Below are 20,983 nucleotides of genomic sequence, written 5' to 3' on the forward strand. Positions count from 1 at the left end.
AACTATAAATGGCTAGTCCCTGATAGGATAGCATGATTGATTTGCAGCCCACTTTTAACCATTAATTGGTATTTCCTGAACAATTAGGCTGATTTAAACTTCGTTGAAAAATTTTTTTTTCAATGTTAAAAATTTTGGTTTTAACCAGAAAAATTAATATTGTTAAGTTCTTTACAAATATACAGATATCTGTTGCAGGTACTTGGGGAATGTGTGTACATAAATACATTTATAAAAACGAACACCAAACAAACTGACGTGCACAAATGATAGAAATATTAACTTCTTTGCCTGCACCATAACAGTTATACCTCAACAAAACACATTTTAAATCTAGTGTCATTATATACAAATACAACTTATTATTGCGTAACTATAGTGATAATTGGTTCAGTTTAATGTTTAAAATGACACAAGTTACACCGTGTTGATAAAAAAAATTCGAGAAAAAAAATAAAACAAAGCTGTTTTGACAATTTACTCATGTAAAAACAGGCTGTGGAATACAGGTATAAGTAAGTCCTTAACCTTAAATTAGAGCGGTGGTTTTCTATCGATTGGTAGCATGCGATAGCTGTACTACAATGAGACTGCGATAGTAGAATGAACTTAAGCGGTTGATACGCCCTCTCTCTCTCTTCGAGCTTTTTCTACACAAGTGGGAACGGCATGCTGCTAACATCGGTAAACAAACCCACGTGATACAGAATGCCTGCACGTGGTATTCGCAGGTGAGGAAAAGCCAAATAAACAGAACAATATATGGTTGCTTCCTCACAAAGTTAAAAAGTGCTGTTTCAAATTACTTTCGTACTCTCGGAAGACGATCTTGCGGGATAAAATTGAGACGAAATTTTAAGATGTTAAAACTTTAATTTATATCTGCGGGAATAAAGTTTATATTTATTTTTAAGTAATTTGTAATACCTCTAAAACTGAAGTTTGTATTTTGAAAAAACTAATTTAAATTTTAAATGGGGATATTCTAAATTCTGACTAAAAAAGTCACCTACAGGTTTTTAAGTGCGATTGTTAGGCAAATATTAATATTCGTTCTCCTTTTTGAGTGTTACCGCTTTGTTGTTGCGATAGTTCAGTCAGCCATGCGATTACAACTGAGTCACTAGAATACTTGACTGACACTTCATTAAATATTGAGTCTGCACTGCAGCGCACTATGTGTTGACGGCAAGTTTTGGAAACAAAAACTAATTTACTATATACTAATATTGAAATTGGGAAAAATCTTGTGGTAATGGGTTAAGTATCTTAGAAAAACACTTGTATGCGATAACGTAATGGAAAGTATTTTTTAGTAAACAAGATTAAACATACAATGCATCCTACATTCCATTAATACAGAATAGCTTCGTCTCTTAAAACAAATATTTCACAAAAAGTTTTGAAACCTAAAAATTAAAATGGGCAAAATAGATTGTGGTATCCAAAATGTCCCAAGTATTGACACAGCGCGAGCCTAAATTCTCGAAACACAATCTAAATAAGCGCGCACATATTGCTAGTAATTTAAGCGCGCACACAATAGTATCAACGCTTGTTGATGTTATTTGACTATTGAAATAGTCATTAATATTTCTAGCGCAACGAGTTGACAACGCATGTAATTAATTGAGATATCCAATAAAGATTGGAGAAGAGAATTTTTCAAAGGTGAGCGCGGCAGACTTTTCTCTTTTTCACTGCGCATAAACAAAATCACGTGATATAGCACATGGTAGAGTAGAGTTCTAAACCCAACACTTTATCCAAGATAAATAAAACTAATAGTAAAATATTACGGTACAATTGTTCAGGGTATAAGGCGGAAAATTAAATATATTGTTTACATCGTGTACTGTATGACATATTGTTATATTAGATTTGCAATTCGTAATTCCGGTTCCCAAAAATTCTAAGTAGTAAAAATTTTAAAGTTTTAGGAATTTGTTTCAATGAAAACAGAAACACAATTGATGACACGAGATTAAATCCAAAGTATCACATTTTCTTTTGTAATGCCTACCTCACTGTAGTTGCGAAAAGAAGCAGGTTAATCCTATTATTCCAAATTGAGTTGAAATGTAGTACTTATAAAACTCACAAAGGTAGAAGTAAAATGCTGGATTCAAACAAAGGCTTGTACAATCACTGAGTTGGAAAAAATTTAATAAAAAACAATAAACTTACATCTAAATATGTACAAGTCTGGTAAATGAAGAGAAAGTATTATCACCTACACAAACAATATAAAAGCTCATGACCAGACGCGCTACTACACTTGTATTATGTACTTGTGTTTACAAACTGTAGTAAACCATAAAGATCAAACCCTGCATACTTTTATGACTTGCAAGAAGGTTTTTTGCTGACATGCCCGTTTGATATTACACACATACTACAACATGGTCAATTGGTCAGTAACTTGGCATAAATAGTTTTCGAAAGCAAAGCATGTAAGACTATTATTAAGCTGTTTATGCATCTTCTGCCTGCAGGATATCCTTCTGGCTGGACGCACACACGTTCGCGCGCTTGCTGCGACCGGATTTAGGCTTGTTTGAATAAGGATAACGATAGCAAAACGCATCGCGGGTAGCGTGTGTGCGGTGTAGAGATGCAAGCGCCCCGGTTCGACGTATGATGCGTATTAGTAAATCGATTGAGGCGTGGGCGCAGCACAGTACACTGTGTATTGACATAAGGTTGCTACAACCTGCACTACTTTAAATACTATACAACGTATACAGCGTTCTTTCTAACGTATTCGGACTGTAAGCAAAGGGGAGCTTGGACAACGTGTTAACATTAGTACGGTAATGCTTTTGTCTAAACAGACCTGCCGACTTTCTGCGCATACTAGTTTGCTGAGCTGTTAATTCTACCTAGCCAGAGGTGCCTTTACGGTCGTTCGTTGACGAAATAATAGCCACAACCGACGCTGAGTAAGCCTGCGCAGAACAATATGCCTCAAGCTATGACAAAGCGGAAAGAATATACGCAAGGCACGCGGCCGATTTCGCTATAGAGAGAGCCGAATGGGCGAGTAAATTCAACCACAGCAACGAACCGTTCGTTCTGTGTTCGGTAGAAAAAGGGCCGGTGTAGCGAGAGAAAGTAAGAGACAAAAAAACGACTAACTGCCTTTGCCACGCACGTACGCATCCCAACGTAGTGAACAAAAGGTGTTTCACTACTTGAATAAGCTCGCAAAAATATTCCGAGACCCACTACGAGTTACGAGATCACACAAAGGGCAAATCGATTGCGGACTTTTGCGGCAGCCATTCGATTGCGATTTCGCTGCTGAAGTGTTTTGCGGTCTGCCAGACTACTTAGCGACAATTAGTCGTTTTCGCGACCAGTGAACGCCGCAAATTACAACCGGCCTCATGGCGCTTAAATTCAAATGAGATGCCATGTATGTTTGGTCAATAAATTAAACACAAGATGAGCAAGTTACAGTTCAAACCCAAATTAAATATTAATAAAAATTACGGATTTCTTGGCAATAACACATACGATATTAATATCCAATCTAATGCATACAATGAATACTTCTAAATCGAGTGGTAAAAATAAACAGCATTGTATTCGGTGGGTAAAGAGCACCGTATGCTGGCGAAGACGCAGAAAACTTATAATCGCTAGAGGGGGCAATTAAGTCAGTCTTAACCAACGCATCATGTCAACGGTTGTAATAATTACTCAAATAAATAAACATAGCAATTAAATTAACCAAAATAGTCAGAATTTTAAAAATGAAAGCACTAATTCTGCAGGTTTACTTTTAACTGTATTTTTTTATAATTTATTTATAAAAAGCTAACAATACGGAGAATACTAGCAGTTGTAAAACATTTCTAAGGCGTTTAAATTAACATCTAGCACAATTGCCATTGTTTAAATGTCTGTATGTGACGTAACAATAGCTTATTTATGTGGTAGCGATTCACTGGGTACACGGGCTTTACCAACTCAAAAAATATGTATACAAAATATATGGTTTACCAAAGCAAAAATTAAAAAATTTAGTGACAAACAGAATAATAATCGCTAAAATATTCACTGATTCAGACCCGGTAATTTCCCACTGCACAAGCGCTTAATTAAAACGATGTTCTGAGCTAAATATCGCCATAGCGGTAAGCCCATATGTGTTGTGGTGTTTAGAGATTAGTGACAAACTAAAACAATACCCGGAAACGGCGTTTGGCCGGATTTTCATACACAAATATAACGACTGTTAGGCTTAGTTGAGTTTGTTTTAAATTCCGGGATTCTTAGGTACATTGCTTTACAAAGTGAAGCTTGATTTCATCGGACAAGCGGGCAAGGTTCAAGGGTGTGTATTTAGCTACATGATTTGTGACCATATTACATAACATTTTCGTACATGTAATTATTAGGCCGCAAAAATTGGTTTATTACCGTGTATACAAAGTAATTGATCAACGCCTTTAGCGATAGTGCTATATGAGAAAAATTAAGCTTACCTTTCGTTTTTCTTGCTTCGAAGGAGCGGAGTCTGTTGGGGGCAGGTAGGGGGAGGTCCCAGGCTGTTAAAAAAACATATATTATAAATTATTTTAAGAATTTAAGATCTGTTTTATTCGACAGGTGCGAACTATACGGCTGGGAACTTTTCGGCGGTTGCTTTACGTCATTGTGTTCAACACAATAGTTAACTGTGGTGTCTCGGCCAATACGAAAAGCAAATAAACCCAAGAAACCGCAGTGCTAATTAAAAACCGTTTATCTTATGCATTTGGGGTGGTGGGAAAACAAGACGTAAGGTAAGGAGACATTAGTTTACGAAAAAGCGAATGCTACACAAGTAATGGCACGTAAACAAGAGAGTCTCTGTTTTCCGACAACAAATGGTACAGTGCTGAAATACCAAGTGTGTATGTCTTACACGGTGAGGTATTTTTAGCTGATTACGCGGAAATTTTGACACAAAGAAAGAACAGAGTAATACCATGGTGACGTTGCGGCGACGGAATGTTGCATTTGAGAGTTTTTTCGTTTTTTTTGTTTACCCAAAACTTACTAAGTGGAGAGTGGTTATACCGAGTCGACAAACACACTCCTTCGAAACAGTTTTATAGGGCAGATAAAAAGAACGGGTAAATAAAGAATCTGCCTGTAAACAGTCGGAAATAGTACATAGAATAAGCTGCTCTATGAGTTTAATTAAAACGCTAGAATTCCTTTACGGTATGCGTGTGTGGATACGGCTATTGTGTGTATTGTGTCAATCATATGAACATAATATAAAGGCAAACAGTCGACGTTTACGCGACATTGTATTATATTGGTTTCAATAGGAGCGCACCAAACGCCGTACATTAACAGAAGTAATTGCCGATAGAGAAATATTAATTAAATTTGACTGAAAGGGCGTGAGAGGAAACGGCACGCGAGCTTTATGTCTGTTTAAACGTATTCAACTACATGTACTACTCATAACATGAAAGTGACATTTTCAGCAAAATAACACGCAATATTAAAAGGACTTAGAAATGATGAAAATTTTAACAAAACATTTGTATGCACTGGCACATACCGGAGAGAAAACCGACTAATGGCGCAGAAAATTAGTTCATACCATTCTGTCACACAAGTTATATGTCTGTAGTGTTTCCAGGCAAGTTTTGCTAAACAATAGAGACATTGCAGCACGTAACTCTAGCGGAACAATAATATTAAGCAGACTGCATTGAACCGCATAAACGATAAAATAGAAACAACAAACACGAGATAATTTAAGCGGCCAAAGGCAACAGGAAAAGTGCCTAGAAATTACGTCATTGTTGAAACTGTAGGAAAACAATATGAATAAAAGCTGATGATTTAATTTAAAATTTTTAGTACGTGTTCAGTATATATATGTTTTGTGAATATATTTTCTAAAAGCGATTTGGGACTTTTATGGAATCTACAGCGTTTATGAACGGTATTTTATTGAGGAGACGTGAATAGGACCATGAATAAAACATACGGCGAGCATGATAAATCAATTACTGTAATTAAACCCACGATAAGCATATTTTTTATTGCGCAGTGCCAAAAGAAAGGGTGTACCGGCGGCGCTGTTCCAACACCTTTGCCGATGGGCAAAAACGGGAAAGTCTGTCAGTTGTCGGGGTACAGTTTACTCACTAACCAATTTATTATTGATGTGAGGCAATATGACGTCAAATGTTTCTCGTGGTGACAGAGAAACACAAAGAGAGTAGATCGAATTGAAAGATACCGACGACCGAAATTTTAGGTTTTACGTCTGAACGCAGCCAGCGCGTCGCGGTGTATTTATTCTTATGTGTGGTAAATATGTCCAATGATTTTACTTGCTCGTCATTCATGCCAAGCTATGGCAGCCGAGTGACAAGGGAATATGCCATTTCTTGATCATTTTTCTGCATACACATAATTAGGCCAATGATCATTGATTCTTTGGATCCCACAGGGAGCCACTAAGAAAAGGAGCACACCGCCCCAATTTCTTTTGCTTACATATTTCCCAGTGTCCACAACGAACACATAAAAGATTTATGGCTGACTTAAGGTCAAGAAACAATGCACCGAATAACAGATAATGGAATGAGATATTACAAATAGTCAGCCTTGTCTAAATGTCACAAACATTTAGAAGGCAGAAACCGTCGCTATCAAATCATCGATAATTTGGGCTGGAAATATCACTGAAATAAAATCAGACGAAAAATGACATGTCCGACTGTTGTGGTAAAACAGTGTTTACACAAAATAAATTTCGGTTGTTTCTTGACAGAGTTTTCAATTAAATAAGCGATGGAGAAAACATTGCGAAAAAAGTGGGATGGAGTATTTGCGGAGTTCTCCTGCTTTTCTCTTTATTATAACTATTTCTCATATTCTCTCTTTCTGAAGGATCACCCCGAACAAATGAATTGGACATACCACAGTGCTTTATCATAGGCAGCGCTCATTATTGTTATTACGCTTCATGTAAAGTAAAATTCCAAGCGCTACTTTTGGCCTAACGGAAAATTAGTAAGTTTCGATTCCGAACGAGACCTGTTAGCTGTTAGCGCTATTGAAATAGTGATATGTAAGATTGAATGTCAAAAGTCTCAATTTACAAGCAAAACACAAATTATGAAACAGCCTATTTGGTTGGTTGCGTTTATTAAACTGAGCTAACTTTACTCAATGAATCATTTTTTATTAGAATGACAAATGCCAATTACGAAATATAAGTGTCTGATTCATTATATGTGCCATGTGGTTTAAATTAATAAGTGATATATATTTTTTGACATGTTGTTTCAGTAAAGTTCGCTGTCAAGTATGTTAAAAGCACAATAACAACATTTAATTAACTTTATTCGTTACGTCTTTATTTAAGTTCTACTGTAAGTAGAAACCCTTGAACTGTTAAAAAACATGATATGGTCAGCGGTATTGTTTAAATAGGAGATGTTTCTTTATTTATGTTAGTTGTTGTACATTCTCAAAGCGGAAATAAGGTGAAACTCCCACCTAGTCCCGTGTGTAACAAAATACGAGGTGTGTACTGTGTAGTAAGGCGATACTGATACACTGTTCCACTGCCATAACAGAACCGTTACGCAATCGTCACGCTTTGTGTTTATAAGCGAGTGTATCATGATCATGTAGAAAGGAAACAAAAGCAATCCTAACATAAGTGGCTGTGAGAAAGCAAGGTTCAGGCTAGAGTGGTGGAGAAGCTAATAGGGTCAACTGGGCCACTTGTACTGAATGGGCCACTTCAACAGATGTGCAATCAATCCTTATTCACCAATGTTACCAATATTTGCAACGCAATGAAAATGAAGTGTTAGTGTAAACAAAATGATGAAATTAATTCACACCTAACCGCACATAATTAATATTAATATATCGTAATTTATTATTAAAAATGTATTATACTTAATTTTTAAACAGATAAACAATTTTATGTATACAACTTTTAAACCGCTATATACAATTTATTTTTGGTCCTAATTAATGAAAAGTTGGTTTACGCTAATTGCGATCATGTTTGGCAAAGTACAAGTCATGTTTGTAAGTGTTTTAACGTGAAGCCATCTGTTATCGCAGTAAAACCTGACCGCAAACTATTATTAATTCATTATTACAGGCAAATAGATGGTTAGGCATCCTGAGTGTGTGTAGCACTGTAATCAGATTGGAGTAAAATCCAATTAAGCTTTTCAAAAATCGTATTCGTTCTTGTTATCATGGTAAACAGTTACATAACAAACAAGCAATGATTGGATAAACTCATATCATGGAAAAGTCATTGACGCTGCTATTTTAAGGTCAATTATTCAACCAGAAATAGGCTTATTTATGGTAAATCGTGATTTTGGGATAGGATCCTACAGAAAAGGACAAAGGGGCATTCAATACTGTTTTGCTTCATTTACACAAGAAATATAACAATACCTATTGCCCTATTTATTTATTTTGAGTGGTTTAATAAACTGACACATCACACATCCTATTAAGTTCAACAATTTATATGAATGAGGAATAGCCTATACAACAATGGACATACTCCGTGATAGTTATGTGTAGAATTTACTTAAACTACCACCTACATACAAATGACTGTCTTAATCCCCAATAAATGGCAGCTGAATTGGGAGGAGAAATCGGCACCGGAAAAAAAAAGTTAAGAACTGAAATAACAGCCCAATGAAGTTATTAGTGAAGGCATGTCATTTGAGTCGCTTTGGACAAAGAAACATAAACCAACAAACTCATAACAGGCAGATAATGAAAGAGAAAAATGTTTGTCTCGATTATGCTATAACAACAAAGCAAATAAGGGTCTAAGAAAAATAAAATTCGTAGGTTCTTTTCCCAACTGCTGATGAATAGATATGGGAAGAAAATGACCGCCATGACACAATGGATTACGCAAGAGCTAAGAGAGGCCCAGATAAACCAATAATAATAACAAAAAAGCTTGTTCTGTGTTGTTTAAATAGGCCAAGTGCCACTCTTTAATGGTAGCCTGTTTAAGAGGCCTGAATTGGGTTTCTACACTTAATGAAAACAAATAACATAACTTGTACCATTAGCCATGTTAATATTAAGTAGTTATGGTATATTTTAGATAGTAGCTCGAGGCTGCAATGTAGATATTACATAATTGGCACTTGTGAACCGCAATTAAGTGCATCTCTATTTAACTAAAAGTGGACCAAGCAAAAACAAAATATAACTTTATATAAGAAATTCAACAGGATATATCCATCATACATGAATGATAAGATTTAAATTACAATTATTTTAATAAAATATCCATCATGTTTTGCTGTAACTCCAACCTGTCTGTTTTTCTCAAAACACTAGCAGGAAACATAGCTATTCTTATGCCCACTAAAATTTAAACGAGAGTTTTTGACCAACTAATTAATAAAACTTGTTTATCGGTGACACACATGTACTTACCTTCTTTTTTAAAACCTCACACTTGCGGTGTATGCAGATCTGTTTGCCTTTGGCACGATTGATGCAGTTCATACATGAACCACAGTTCTCCTTTCGTTGGCACGGCCCACAATGTCCACATGCTTTCCTCTTTTTCCGAGAATTCTGTAGCAAAACAAGTATAAGCAAACACAAGTATGAAAAAATGTGTCAAAGTTAAAAAAAAACAAAATTTTAAGAGGTAATTAATAAAATCCGACTGGGAACTCATGAAAACCTTGAGTTGTATAAACAATATATTAAATGATTGGCAGAGGCGCCATTTAATTACTTTTAATGGTCACGAACTTGATTTGAATTGGGCAAGAGTTATCCTTACTATCGATGGGTTTAAACAATCCATTAAAATTGTAATTTAAGTTAAATGGTAACTCTTCATTCTTTTGTGTTTTAGAGTTTGAAATGTTTAAAGAAACTTTTGTTACACTTACATTAAGGTCTCCTCTTACATCTAAATCTGAACCGTTTGCCAAACTTGTGAGTGGTGACTGTGAAATGCCACTTTTACGGTCTGAAATATGCATAAATTTAAATGTTTTAATATAATTGTATGATAATCTCAAACACAAGATTGGCTTGTTTTAATTGGCCACTTTAGCTGGAAGATTAATCAGTTCAACGTCTATTTCCGTTGCTGGGTTAATTATTGGCTTAAATGTTACTAATGGTTAATGTCATAATTTACTGTGGTATTATTATATATGTAAAACATACTAATAGTTACTTCCACATTTAACTATCTGGTGATGTCATGTCACGCATGTAAAGTAATTAGATACATCCACAACAAAGTAAAATTAAGTTAGACGCAATGATTGTTAAAATCTGATAATAAAACATGCTGGAAACTATCAAATAACAGTTCTAAGCCATTAAATATTAGGTAAAGGCGTTATGTGGTGATATATATATTATATAAACCAATAAAAAAATAAAATAAAAATAACATAGAAAATTGACAATTACCATAAAACACATTTTTACAAGCGTTTGTTGGTCTGTTTTTAATAACAAATAACTAAAGATGAAATGGCCATAAAAGTCATAAAAAAATTTTTTTACACTAATACCGCTATAACAGTTCTATTTAAAATGTTGGGAAATTTACCTGGCAGGAGAGGGGAAGTGAAGGGAGGTCGCAGGCTGGAGGTATCACCAGGTACTCCATATCCTGTAAGTGGAGACCCAGCGCGAGGGTGGAGTCCAGGAAACCTTAACAAGCAATACAGGTGTCACGTTGGGTAAACTATATGACGTTATTAACATAGGCATCAGGTGTTTTATTATTCATCAGGTTTTTTTTTAATATTTAACAAATTGTCAAAAAGATTTTTTAATTACAGTAACATTGTTGTAAAACATCGGAAACCTCATTGATAAATGCGACAAATGCAATAAATTTTAGTACTGCATGTTTGTTAAGACACTCAACAGCAGGGTAAATGATGGTTTACATTTAAAATTAGGGTGATAAAGTATACAATGTCACTCCTATTTTAAAAGTTGTGACATGTCACTCTATACACTTCTAATGTTATGCCAATTCTCTGTATAATCAGTAATTCAATTAATATATGGTTAATAATAAAAAATATGATTCAAATTAAATTTACATAAACATGTGGGTAATAATAAAAGGGAATATTACTTTGTGGTTTAATGAGCAACTACAATTTATCTTTTTTTCTATGAGCCAATCCAGAAGCTTTTAAATTATTGATTAGATAATATTACAGTTAAATTTTGACATTAGAGTGACAAACAAAATATATATGGAAAATTTAAGGCATAATGTTTAAATGGTTGTTTTTTTTTTACCTGGACATCATATGTGAAGGATTGGACAGCAAGTATCTCTCCGCCATGGATTGACTGTGGGATAACCCCATGGGTAAGGGGCTGGGGTATCCTGGGTAAGCAGAGGGTGATGGAAATAAATGATGCTGGGATGATGGGGGTATGCCTGACTGTCCATAGTTCAGAATTCCAGGGCCGGTACGGGACGGTATATGTAGAGGATGGGATGGGGGGTGGTATGGGTGCGTTCCTAACATCCCGGAGCCAAATAAAGTGGGTGTGATTTCGTTTAAACCCCCAAAGGGTAGAGAAGTAGAGCTCGATGTCGGGTTACTAAACATGCTGTCTCTGGAGTATGGGTTGGGCAAGGTCGAGCTGCCATCGTAGTGGGGCAGGTTGTAGGACTGCGGGTAAAGCGACTGTGATGACATCCCTGGTTCTACAGAGTGCGAGACTGGGGGGTAACCGACTGGGGTGGCAGACTGCATCGTCTCGTTTAGCTCGGCTGATGCATTCCGACTTATGTCCTTCATTCCCAAACAAGCATTGCTTAAAGTGTAATGCAGTTGGCTTGCAGATTAGTGTGATTTTACTTCAGAGAACTCTTTGATTAAATTCTGTGCTGTCTGATTCTTTTTCTGCTGCGGCCTCACCAGATGATTTAAATATCCCATGATGCCATTAGACAGCTACAGGTGATCAGCAGTTTAATAGCAAACTAATTTATAATGCTATCTAAACCTTTTAGAGGGTAAAAACAAATATATATATATTAGTCATGGTCATAATATTAAAATATAACAAAGTTAATTATTTAATTTAACATTTAACAAATATTATCCACTTTCTGTCAATGCTAGAGTTCTGACTATGTGAGACAGAAATAGAAAATGATCTACGTAATGTAATCAATACATCTATCTAGATTTGAATTAATTTGAGAATATGCATATGATAGCAGTTTACAAGGGAGTTGGTTTCTTAAAACAGCATTGAGGTATAAGGGATTAGGAGCACTTATGTATATTAAGTAAGCAATGAGGTAATGCAAAAATGTTGATTATCAGGGCTCATCAACCGCCGATGGTGTACCGTGGCTTTTGAGGGACCAGCGGACGTGTAGTTATACAGATAATTTACCATCGTTACGAAAATATCAGGTACAATCTGGATTCTCCTGACTTAGTTGCCAAAACAAGGCGAACAATAACAGTTTCAGCTTGAGAGTCAATTAGTAGCGCGATTACGTTCGGATCAGCGATCTTACGGCCACAGTTGTCGATTTAATATGTACCGCATATAGTGCGGTAGAGCAAGGACGCTATAGCAGGTAAATGTTAACTTTATTGACAAAATAAAGCCGAACTAAGCTGTGTAATAATTGGCAACAAGTAGGCCGCGTAAGCTGAGATGATAGTTTTAATGCGCGCTTCGAAACAATACGTTCATTTTAACAACGATTGGCACAAATAGACGGAATTAGCCACGCCGCAGGGACAGAAAAGCAATAAGTTCGTACTGCTTCTAAATCGTGTGTTTGTGTACGGTAAACATTAGCAGTATTGTAACTTCCCGCATACACAAACAAGAGATGCCGGACCATCCATCATTCTGACAGACTTTGCATGAAATAACTACAAAAGTCAATTTATAAGAGCGCTTGGGTAGCAAACGGCTGTTACAAGTCGGGTTTTCATGTCGAAGGAAATAGTTTCACTTGCCCGGCGATCAATACAGCTCTGGTAGAGCCGTAAAATGATGACGGCATTAAATTCGTTGGAAATTATTTACGAATCCAACTGAATTTCGAAAAGCAGCTATGAATTATTGATGGCCCCTCATATAATGTTCCGCTAATTAGCAGAGAATGTAGAAAGGGTCCGAACCACAGTACACGGACATGGCAGATAAAAGCGTGACAGCGGCTGGCGAGATAGGACAACAACGGGTTAAAATTTAACCCATACTCGAACAAATAACATAAGCCACACATTAAGTAAACAGGTTACCCAAACCGCAATCTTGCGGCTTTTAATCGTGTAAAAAAAACAACTTAATCGATAAAAAAAATAACTTTGTCTTTTTAGAACACGCTAATATTTTTTACAGTTAAGACTTAGCAATTTAAATCATACAGTTTGTCGATTGTGTAGTTGTCCCCAATAGCGTGATTGTATGCCGTCAGTACTTCCTCGTTTAGTATTGTCTTTTGTCTATAATATCTATACAGTCATACTGTATGTATGCTTCAATAATAACAGATGGACTGCAGTTAAATATATTACGAATACACGAAACCCTTACGGTAGAGCAACGCTTCTCTAACATAGTAACCTTTCGTAGCTTTCTTCGGCTTTGTACTTTATATCTTATTGTCCTTTGTTCCGAGTGCTGAAGAAAAGCAGTAAGAGACATCGTATCCGAAGTGAGTCTTACTTAAGCCTGACTTAAAACTGCATCTTGGTTATCGGCCTCATATTACAAATACATTGTTACTTTGAGTGACAAGATCGACCCGCGAGAAACAAACATAAAGCGATCGCCTGGATTTGTTGTCAGAAACACATAAAGCTTATTGGAGAGGCAGCGGAGTGTGGGAAAAAAGAAGCGAGAGAGGTCCTTCCTCTCGCTATTCCGTAATAGAAAAAAAGCGAGCGTCGCGTAATTCGGCCACGCAAATATGCAACAAATGCACATTAGTTACGGTGTAACAGATTGGCACAAAACGAGCATATTTTCTCACGCAACTAAGCTATTTGTCTTGCAAAAAAATAATTTCATGCTTTTTCAAGCCTTCTGGCCTAAAAATTGACCGAATTAAAGCAGAATAATCAACGTACAATCAATTATGTCCAAAATTATGTATTTACGAAGCACTTATGCCTATCTACGTAATCAACTTTACTTTAGTAGTACCTCGCCACAGCTTTATTAACATCTAATATTGGCAGCCTCAATATACTTTTATAGACACAAATTTGCTTATGGTAAGGTCTAACCAAAACCAAACTACAGTTAACTGCAAGCACTACAAACACACACTGCTGTGTTCACATGCGGAATGGCCAGAAATAAGTTATTTAACGCCATGAGTTTATTGATGAAAAACGGAACATGGGATAAATGATCACCCAAAATAAACACGCTTAATTTTGCTCACGTCGATGGCCTAAAACAAGCGCCGGCGGCGTGATTTTGCGTGATGCGTGACGCAACCAGTACGTAATTTTTTTTAGATTGACGCAACTGCATTTTTGGACAAGATTTTCCGGATATTGGTTGTTATTTTGAAACGAGAAAAAGTTTGTCGCGTAATTGGTGCAATAATAATATCTACAGAATAGAGCTAAGTATTTAGCTGTGACATAAAATCATTCGAAACTAACAAATAGGTCGAATAAATAAACTGCACTATTCTATGAACATTAAAAATTTAGAATTGTAACTGGTCAAAAATGTATAAAATCTTTAACTGTCCCTCGATCTGTTAACCTTATGTCGGGATGGATTAAAAGATTATGAGTTAAAATCGATGCTAAGCGGATTTAGCCATAGAAAACAATGCGGTTCGTTTTTTACAGCCACTCAACGACCTTTTGCAACCAAACTCAAATAAACAAATCTGAACTTAGCAAAGAAACAACGTTTTTATCACTGAGTTAAAATACAAAACTAACTGCGCTTTACGACTCTTTGCAAATGATATGTGGTTATAGGAATAAGATTGTGCCCTGAGCAACACAAGGAAAAACAGTTCGAAATGCATTCATATTGGAGCAGTGCGGGATAACCAGGGAAAATTTGCCTCCGGCGCTGGCCACCATTTATCTGAGTCTTTTGTTTAGCTGACTTGTTGACCCACTTCAGACTATGACAATAGCATGCAACTTGCACGAAATTGCTGGAGCGCAAGCAAGAACAATAGTTGTGCAAGAGAAAGGCGCCCCAATGGAAGCAGGAATAGTGCACACAATAGAAGGCCAGTGCAATGAATAAAGAAAGTTTTGAACTAATTGCCGCCTTCAGGTAAAATTGTGAAACGGATAGCAGGCACAAAATAAAAAGTCAACAATAGGAAAACCAAACTTTTCGAACAACAAGTCGTTTAAACAATATCTTAGAACTGTGTGAAAGAACCATAAACGCTAAACACTTTCTTTAGCAAAGCCAAGTCATTGCTAAATCTTGTTTTAACTAATTTTTAAACGTTTCCAATTACGCATGTTAACCAAATGTATAAAAAATCAAGTTTGGCGAAACTGGTATGGTTAATAAATAAACAGATAAGTATCAACAGTATAGTACAGCGGATATTCCCACTGTGTTACCACGCGAACAAGATCAGTAAATGTAATTTTTTTTAAATAACCACTACAAAACTTTTTAAAGCACGTAAACGCAACGTTAATTAGTCTCGTTTATTTGAAATAGGAAAGTGACGTACTACATGCAGCCTGTGTACAGTTTGATTGGGCATGCCTTTAAACAAGTGTTCGTGGGCTATAAATAAATGCACAGTTAATAATATATTCAACGCGTGCTGTATCACAATGTACGCCACATACAATATACCATATGTAAACCCTACCGCACAAGATATTAAAGCAAATATTAAACTAAAAAACAAAATAGTACGGGGGGGGGGATATTTTGTCAAAAATACAAAATTACTATACTCAACATATACAAGGCGGGAATTCGAAATTGAACTATATCATATTACACTTATACTCCAAAAATGGCGACTTTGCTTTTCTGCAGATTTATTAGTATTTCTACGAATTTATTAGTATAAAAGCAGCACTATTTCGCATCGACGTTATTTTGGTGGCGAGTGCGTGCGTGTCCAGCTAACACTAATACAAACTATCACATGACAGCAAACGGGTTACCGGAAATAGTTTTCACTGATTGAGACGCGTTAAAAATAGTCCTAGGCTGCGTAGTCACGTACAGAGTGTATTGACGTTATTATAATAGTAATAGGCTAGCTCTTGAGTACAAATTGGCGTTACGTAATTTCCCGTATAAGAAAAGAATGGGAAAATATTTGCCTTGTGAGTAAGCACATCTAGATGGACAGTTTGGGTTACGCAATCTAGCGTCACGGACACTGATTATGTATGACATGTGACTATATATAATATTAACTTGGGTTGTTTTGTTTGGGAGATAGCCTTACAAGGTATCCAGTCTATCATTTCCAATAAATTGTTGTATACTTACAACTACATTTTAAAGCGCATTTTTAATATAAATTTCAAAGCTAAATTTGTACCGTGCTGTTATAATGATTAAATGGAGATAATCTTTATCTAAACTGGAACTGTTTAAGCTTACATCGATTATGGAAAAAAATCAGTTAACATGATTTGGTCTAAATCTAAATCTTTTGATACTGTTTGTTCTGTATACCTAGCTCGTTGCTATTATCAGTACTTCATGATAGCTCGGCTCAATAATGTCTACAGTAGTAATACAGCTTATAACTACGACTGAGACTAAATGACAATAGAAAGAAACACGACCACAGAGTCGAAGGATGCCTAGACAAAAGGCTCCACTTGAAGTATGAAGCACCTTCGCCAGTTTGAGAGTAAATATTGAAATCAACATTCGCGTTTCCGGTGCTGTTTAAACAATCGCGTCTCTTATTCTATTAGCTATTGTACTGTAACAAAGGAAAAGTTAAAGCGGTGAAGTTGAATTCGTCTATCTTTAGCCATTAATCAAGACACTATGTCAACACTTTTTACTCAACATTGCTCTAAACTAAAATTAATGATATTTTGAGACTGTCAGTAGTATGACTGTTGGTTTTTAGCAGGCCTGGGCGTTTGGACAAGCGCTTCGAGGCAATTAGACATTTATTATCAGTGTAAACATGACTGAATGGTAAAACCATGCAACGACTCTCTCGTTAAGTCGCATTTTTAGATCAGAATTCATAACTAGAACGAATTTTACGCACGTTTTATCGTTAGTTGAAGGGCAAACTTATTTTTTAATTCCAATTAGACAATAGGGCACGCAATATACTGTGTTTCTTTGTCAATTAATAGGCTGCAAGCCAAATACAGATCCAGTAATAAACGGAATATGACGTCACCACCAACAGTGGAAGCTTGACGCGAAATCGCGAATTGCGGAAGGAGTTTGTTTACTATATTTTAACTCGACCAATTGCTTGAAGTGCTGTCCAGCTTCTAGCTATTATAATGACAATGTTACACACCTATTTGCGAACTAGCGCAACAAATTTGTAGGAATTTTTCGGGGGAAATAAATAGTTCAGATATAAGACAATGCTTTGTCGTTTCGATGCTTTATGCTGTTATAATATCAAATCAATCACTTAAGAACATTTTAGTATAATGAAAATAAAACAATAAATATTGTAAAAGACACAAAACTTGCTAACACATTTCTAAGTAGCTTGTTAATAATTCTCGATCTGATAAAATTTTAGACACATTTTCCACTCTTGATATTGGCATGATTGATACGATGAACTAATTTCTAAGCTATTTGTGGCATAACTGAGATTCGTGCCAACGTATGTGGGCGATTAAACAACAAACAAAGCGATGAAAGGTTTCTGGTACGTCAGATAGGAATTGCACACAGGAACAACAACGTAGGCTTTGCCAATCAAAACAACCAATTGACACAAATTTGTGTATCAATAAGTTAACATTTAATAATAAGACAATACGACTGTAGGCTACCGAAGGCTCCACGGCGCTGCGTTAGAAACGTTATTTAAAGTTTAGTATATATTTAAATTTAGTACTTGTAAAATATAGATAAATGTTTTACTCTGTAAAATTTACCATGCATAACTTGCTTCCTTCATGCGCATGTCGAACTGTTTGCTGATGTTATTTTCTACTAAGTAAACAAAAAGCCTACTATATACTGAAAATCTAAACAGTGATAAAGGTAAATAACGTATTTGCTACCGCATTGGCTGATGTTGTTATTGTGCCAGCAATGCAATAAAGTTGTTGGAGCAATGCCTACGCACGAGCGGACATACAAATGCAATAGCGGAAATTGGTAATAGGAAGGCATTGGGGCAATTTAGATGCTTGGACATCGGATTTTCGAGCGTGAGTTTATTTTTAAAAGGACTAACGGCCAAAACGTCGGTTTTCCTGGGCAAAAGTAACGAGCTGGATGAATGACAGTTCTGACAGAGGCAATCATCATTTTAAACGTTATATATCACGTGCCTGCGGTGTATTTAACTTAAAAGGCTTGGCTGTTAAACATGAGCTGTAAATACCATTGTAAACATAGATTTTCAAAGTACTTCGCCATAATTGCCGAATAACCACATTTCCACATAACATTGAAAATTCACACGTTCGTTTAACGTCTCTTATAGCTTTAGCGTATTTCAATACATAGTAAATAATAAATATCTTAAAATCTTTTCAAATTACAATGATATTGTTTCCCAATTCAACTATATATAAAAATTGACACGTTAGTATAATGTTGCACTGACGCACATAAATCCTTTAGAAAAACAATTCAAACACCGTTTTTTGGCTTCGAGATAAATTCAACGTCCACTTTTGGCACGATAGCCACGTTTATCAATGGTATAAGCCCTTGACCTGACTCAATTGATGGTGGCGTAGATAAATAAACCAAACTGTATAAATCAGCATGCATCGTGATACCATGAAAAACTTCTAGTTAAAAATATAGTATATTCTGTTGTATAACATAGCTTTTCCGGTCCCAAACGTAAATTTTATTGTACCAACGTTTCGTGTTTCATACGGGACATAAAATTTACATGTGTTACAAGAACACTATTTACTTGTGTACTAAAGTAGAATACAACGGTATACCATACCTGCAACGATATTTCACTTGTACATACATTATCCATGTGACAGTATGACAAGCTGCTATGAGAGCTATTAACCCTACTCTCAAGCAGTTACTTGTATGATAGGAGTGACCATTGTTTAGTTAAGCATGATGATTCAGTCGGGTAAATAATTGGGTCGGCTGATTCATACTTATACGGATGAATGTAAACCGAAAACGAAAAAAAACGAGAGAAACGGCATACTAGAAAACTAGATAAATTAAAAAATATAATACGTTGTCGTTGGGTATTAAATACAGTATTGTTTATTATGGGACAAAGCCGAATATGGTGTTTGATCTAAAAATCTAGAATTTTCCGCTTATTTTAGTCTCGCTTAGTATCATTTAAATTTAACTTGCGTAAATTCAAGGTTTTACGGCGGTTATCACTTGCGGAAAGCGGTGTCCTTGTGGTCAGGCTTTTTCGGGATTATCCGCGCTTATTTTGAATACAGCGACTCTGATAAAAATCGTTGCATAGAAACTGTTTATGGAGATATGGCAAGCGCTTTGTATAGCTGGAGAGCGCCAATCGAGATAACAGGGCGGGTTCTTCTGGGAAGACGGATGCAGTATTGTACTGCTCTTGCGGTACGGATGTTGTCATTTTTCCCAGCATTGCCAAGTACAGATCCTCGGGTACGATAACCGAGACCCATTACGATGGAATTCGCCTTCAGGGCCCAAAAGCGTAATTTAATATAATGAAAACGAGACATCATGCTATAATTAGATGTCCAAACAGCCACGAATGCGTTTGTCAGCGAGCATCAAAGAGTTCGCGATAGGAATCAAGTTCGTTCTGGAGTGAGAATGCGAATTCGCCATGCTGCTTAAAAAGAGTTTATTGGAACAAATTGTAGACATTAAAATTATTTTCCTGTAAATTCTTGGCGATCAAAAAACTCGTCTGCAATAATACGAACCGGTTTTCCGCGCACGTATGCCGCAACCTCTGACATTATAATGCCTTTTACAGAGAATATAAGTAATGCAGTAATTGATAAGTTGCAGCTTAGCCACTCATAATAACGAGCACGTTGCCGGGCAAAGTATAATCAAACTGACATAATTCATCGGTATTGGGATCTTATAAAACCAAGAACCATATTATAGGCAAAAGTAACTGGCCAATATTGAAATACAAATACAAATATTTATTTATAAATGAATACAATAATACAGTACTGTTGGGTAAGAAATGTTAGCAATTGGCACATGATATCCTAAATTCCAAACTCTGTTTTTAACAATTAACAACACTCTTTTAAAGTCGTAAGAAAAGGGTTATATAATTCTGTAAATATTCTTTGTTTACCATCAAATTAGACAATAATACGGAAAAATAACATGGACTATATTACCCAAACCTACAAAGCTACAATATAATAAATAAACAAACACAAAACTATCATTCCTAAACATGTAATTTTCAATCTAAACTTTGGATAACATTTAAATTACCAACTGACAAAAATTATTAAGCTAACCATAAACAGATCTGTGGTAAACTGTTCTATCTACTTAAGTTAGTATCTATTCTGCCTGAAATCCTTTGAATAAATAAAGCGTACAAACCTAGTTTCAAGCAAAGCCCACACACCCAACTTTGCAAACAATAAAAATAAATATCCAATTCATGAGTAATGGTCACAACATAAGTAACAAACCATTGAATGAATCAAGAAGTAACTCAATATCATGTCTCAGATTGCCAGGGTTCTGTTAGAATCCAGCAGTGCTTCCAGATTTTTTTTGTTAAATTCTATATATAACTCAGTAGTTATTT

At 35.8% G+C, this 20,983-nt stretch overlaps 2 protein-coding genes and 1 long non-coding RNA gene across 3 annotated transcripts in view; 1 reads left to right on the forward strand and 2 right to left on the reverse strand.

The window, feature by feature from the left end:
- Window positions 1-2,062: 2,062 nt before the first annotated feature.
- Window positions 2,063-20,983, reverse strand: part of LOC100184254 (methylcytosine dioxygenase TET1) — a 24,944-nt gene continuing 6,023 nt past the window's right edge. Inside the window, exons 2-7 of the mRNA XM_026836987.1 lie at window positions 11,326-12,045; window positions 10,616-10,719; window positions 9,939-10,018; window positions 9,469-9,612; window positions 4,494-4,556; window positions 2,063-2,148 (exon numbers count right to left, since the gene is read on the reverse strand). Of these exons, the coding sequence (XP_026692788.1) occupies window positions 2,146-2,148; window positions 4,494-4,556; window positions 9,469-9,612; window positions 9,939-10,018; window positions 10,616-10,719; window positions 11,326-11,837 (906 nt within the window). The 5' untranslated portion in view covers window positions 11,838-12,045 and the 3' untranslated portion in view covers window positions 2,063-2,145. The remainder of the gene's footprint in view (window positions 2,149-4,493; window positions 4,557-9,468; window positions 9,613-9,938; window positions 10,019-10,615; window positions 10,720-11,325; window positions 12,046-20,983) is intronic.
- Window positions 2,109-5,099, forward strand: LOC113474729. Its single transcript, XR_003396418.1, has 2 exons — window positions 2,109-4,342; window positions 4,618-5,099. It is a non-coding gene; the product is annotated as an uncharacterized LOC113474729 (long non-coding RNA).
- Window positions 20,210-20,983, reverse strand: part of LOC108949966 (bone morphogenetic protein 1-like) — a 1,687-nt gene continuing 913 nt past the window's right edge. The window contains exon 4 of the mRNA XM_018814239.1: window positions 20,210-20,283. Within this exon, the coding sequence (XP_018669784.1) occupies window positions 20,210-20,283 (74 nt within the window). The remainder of the gene's footprint in view (window positions 20,284-20,983) is intronic.

The sequence above is a fragment of the Ciona intestinalis genome, chromosome 12 (assembly GCF_000224145.3).
Source record: "Ciona intestinalis chromosome 12, KH, whole genome shotgun sequence".
Taxonomy (NCBI): domain Eukaryota; kingdom Metazoa; phylum Chordata; class Ascidiacea; order Phlebobranchia; family Cionidae; genus Ciona; species Ciona intestinalis.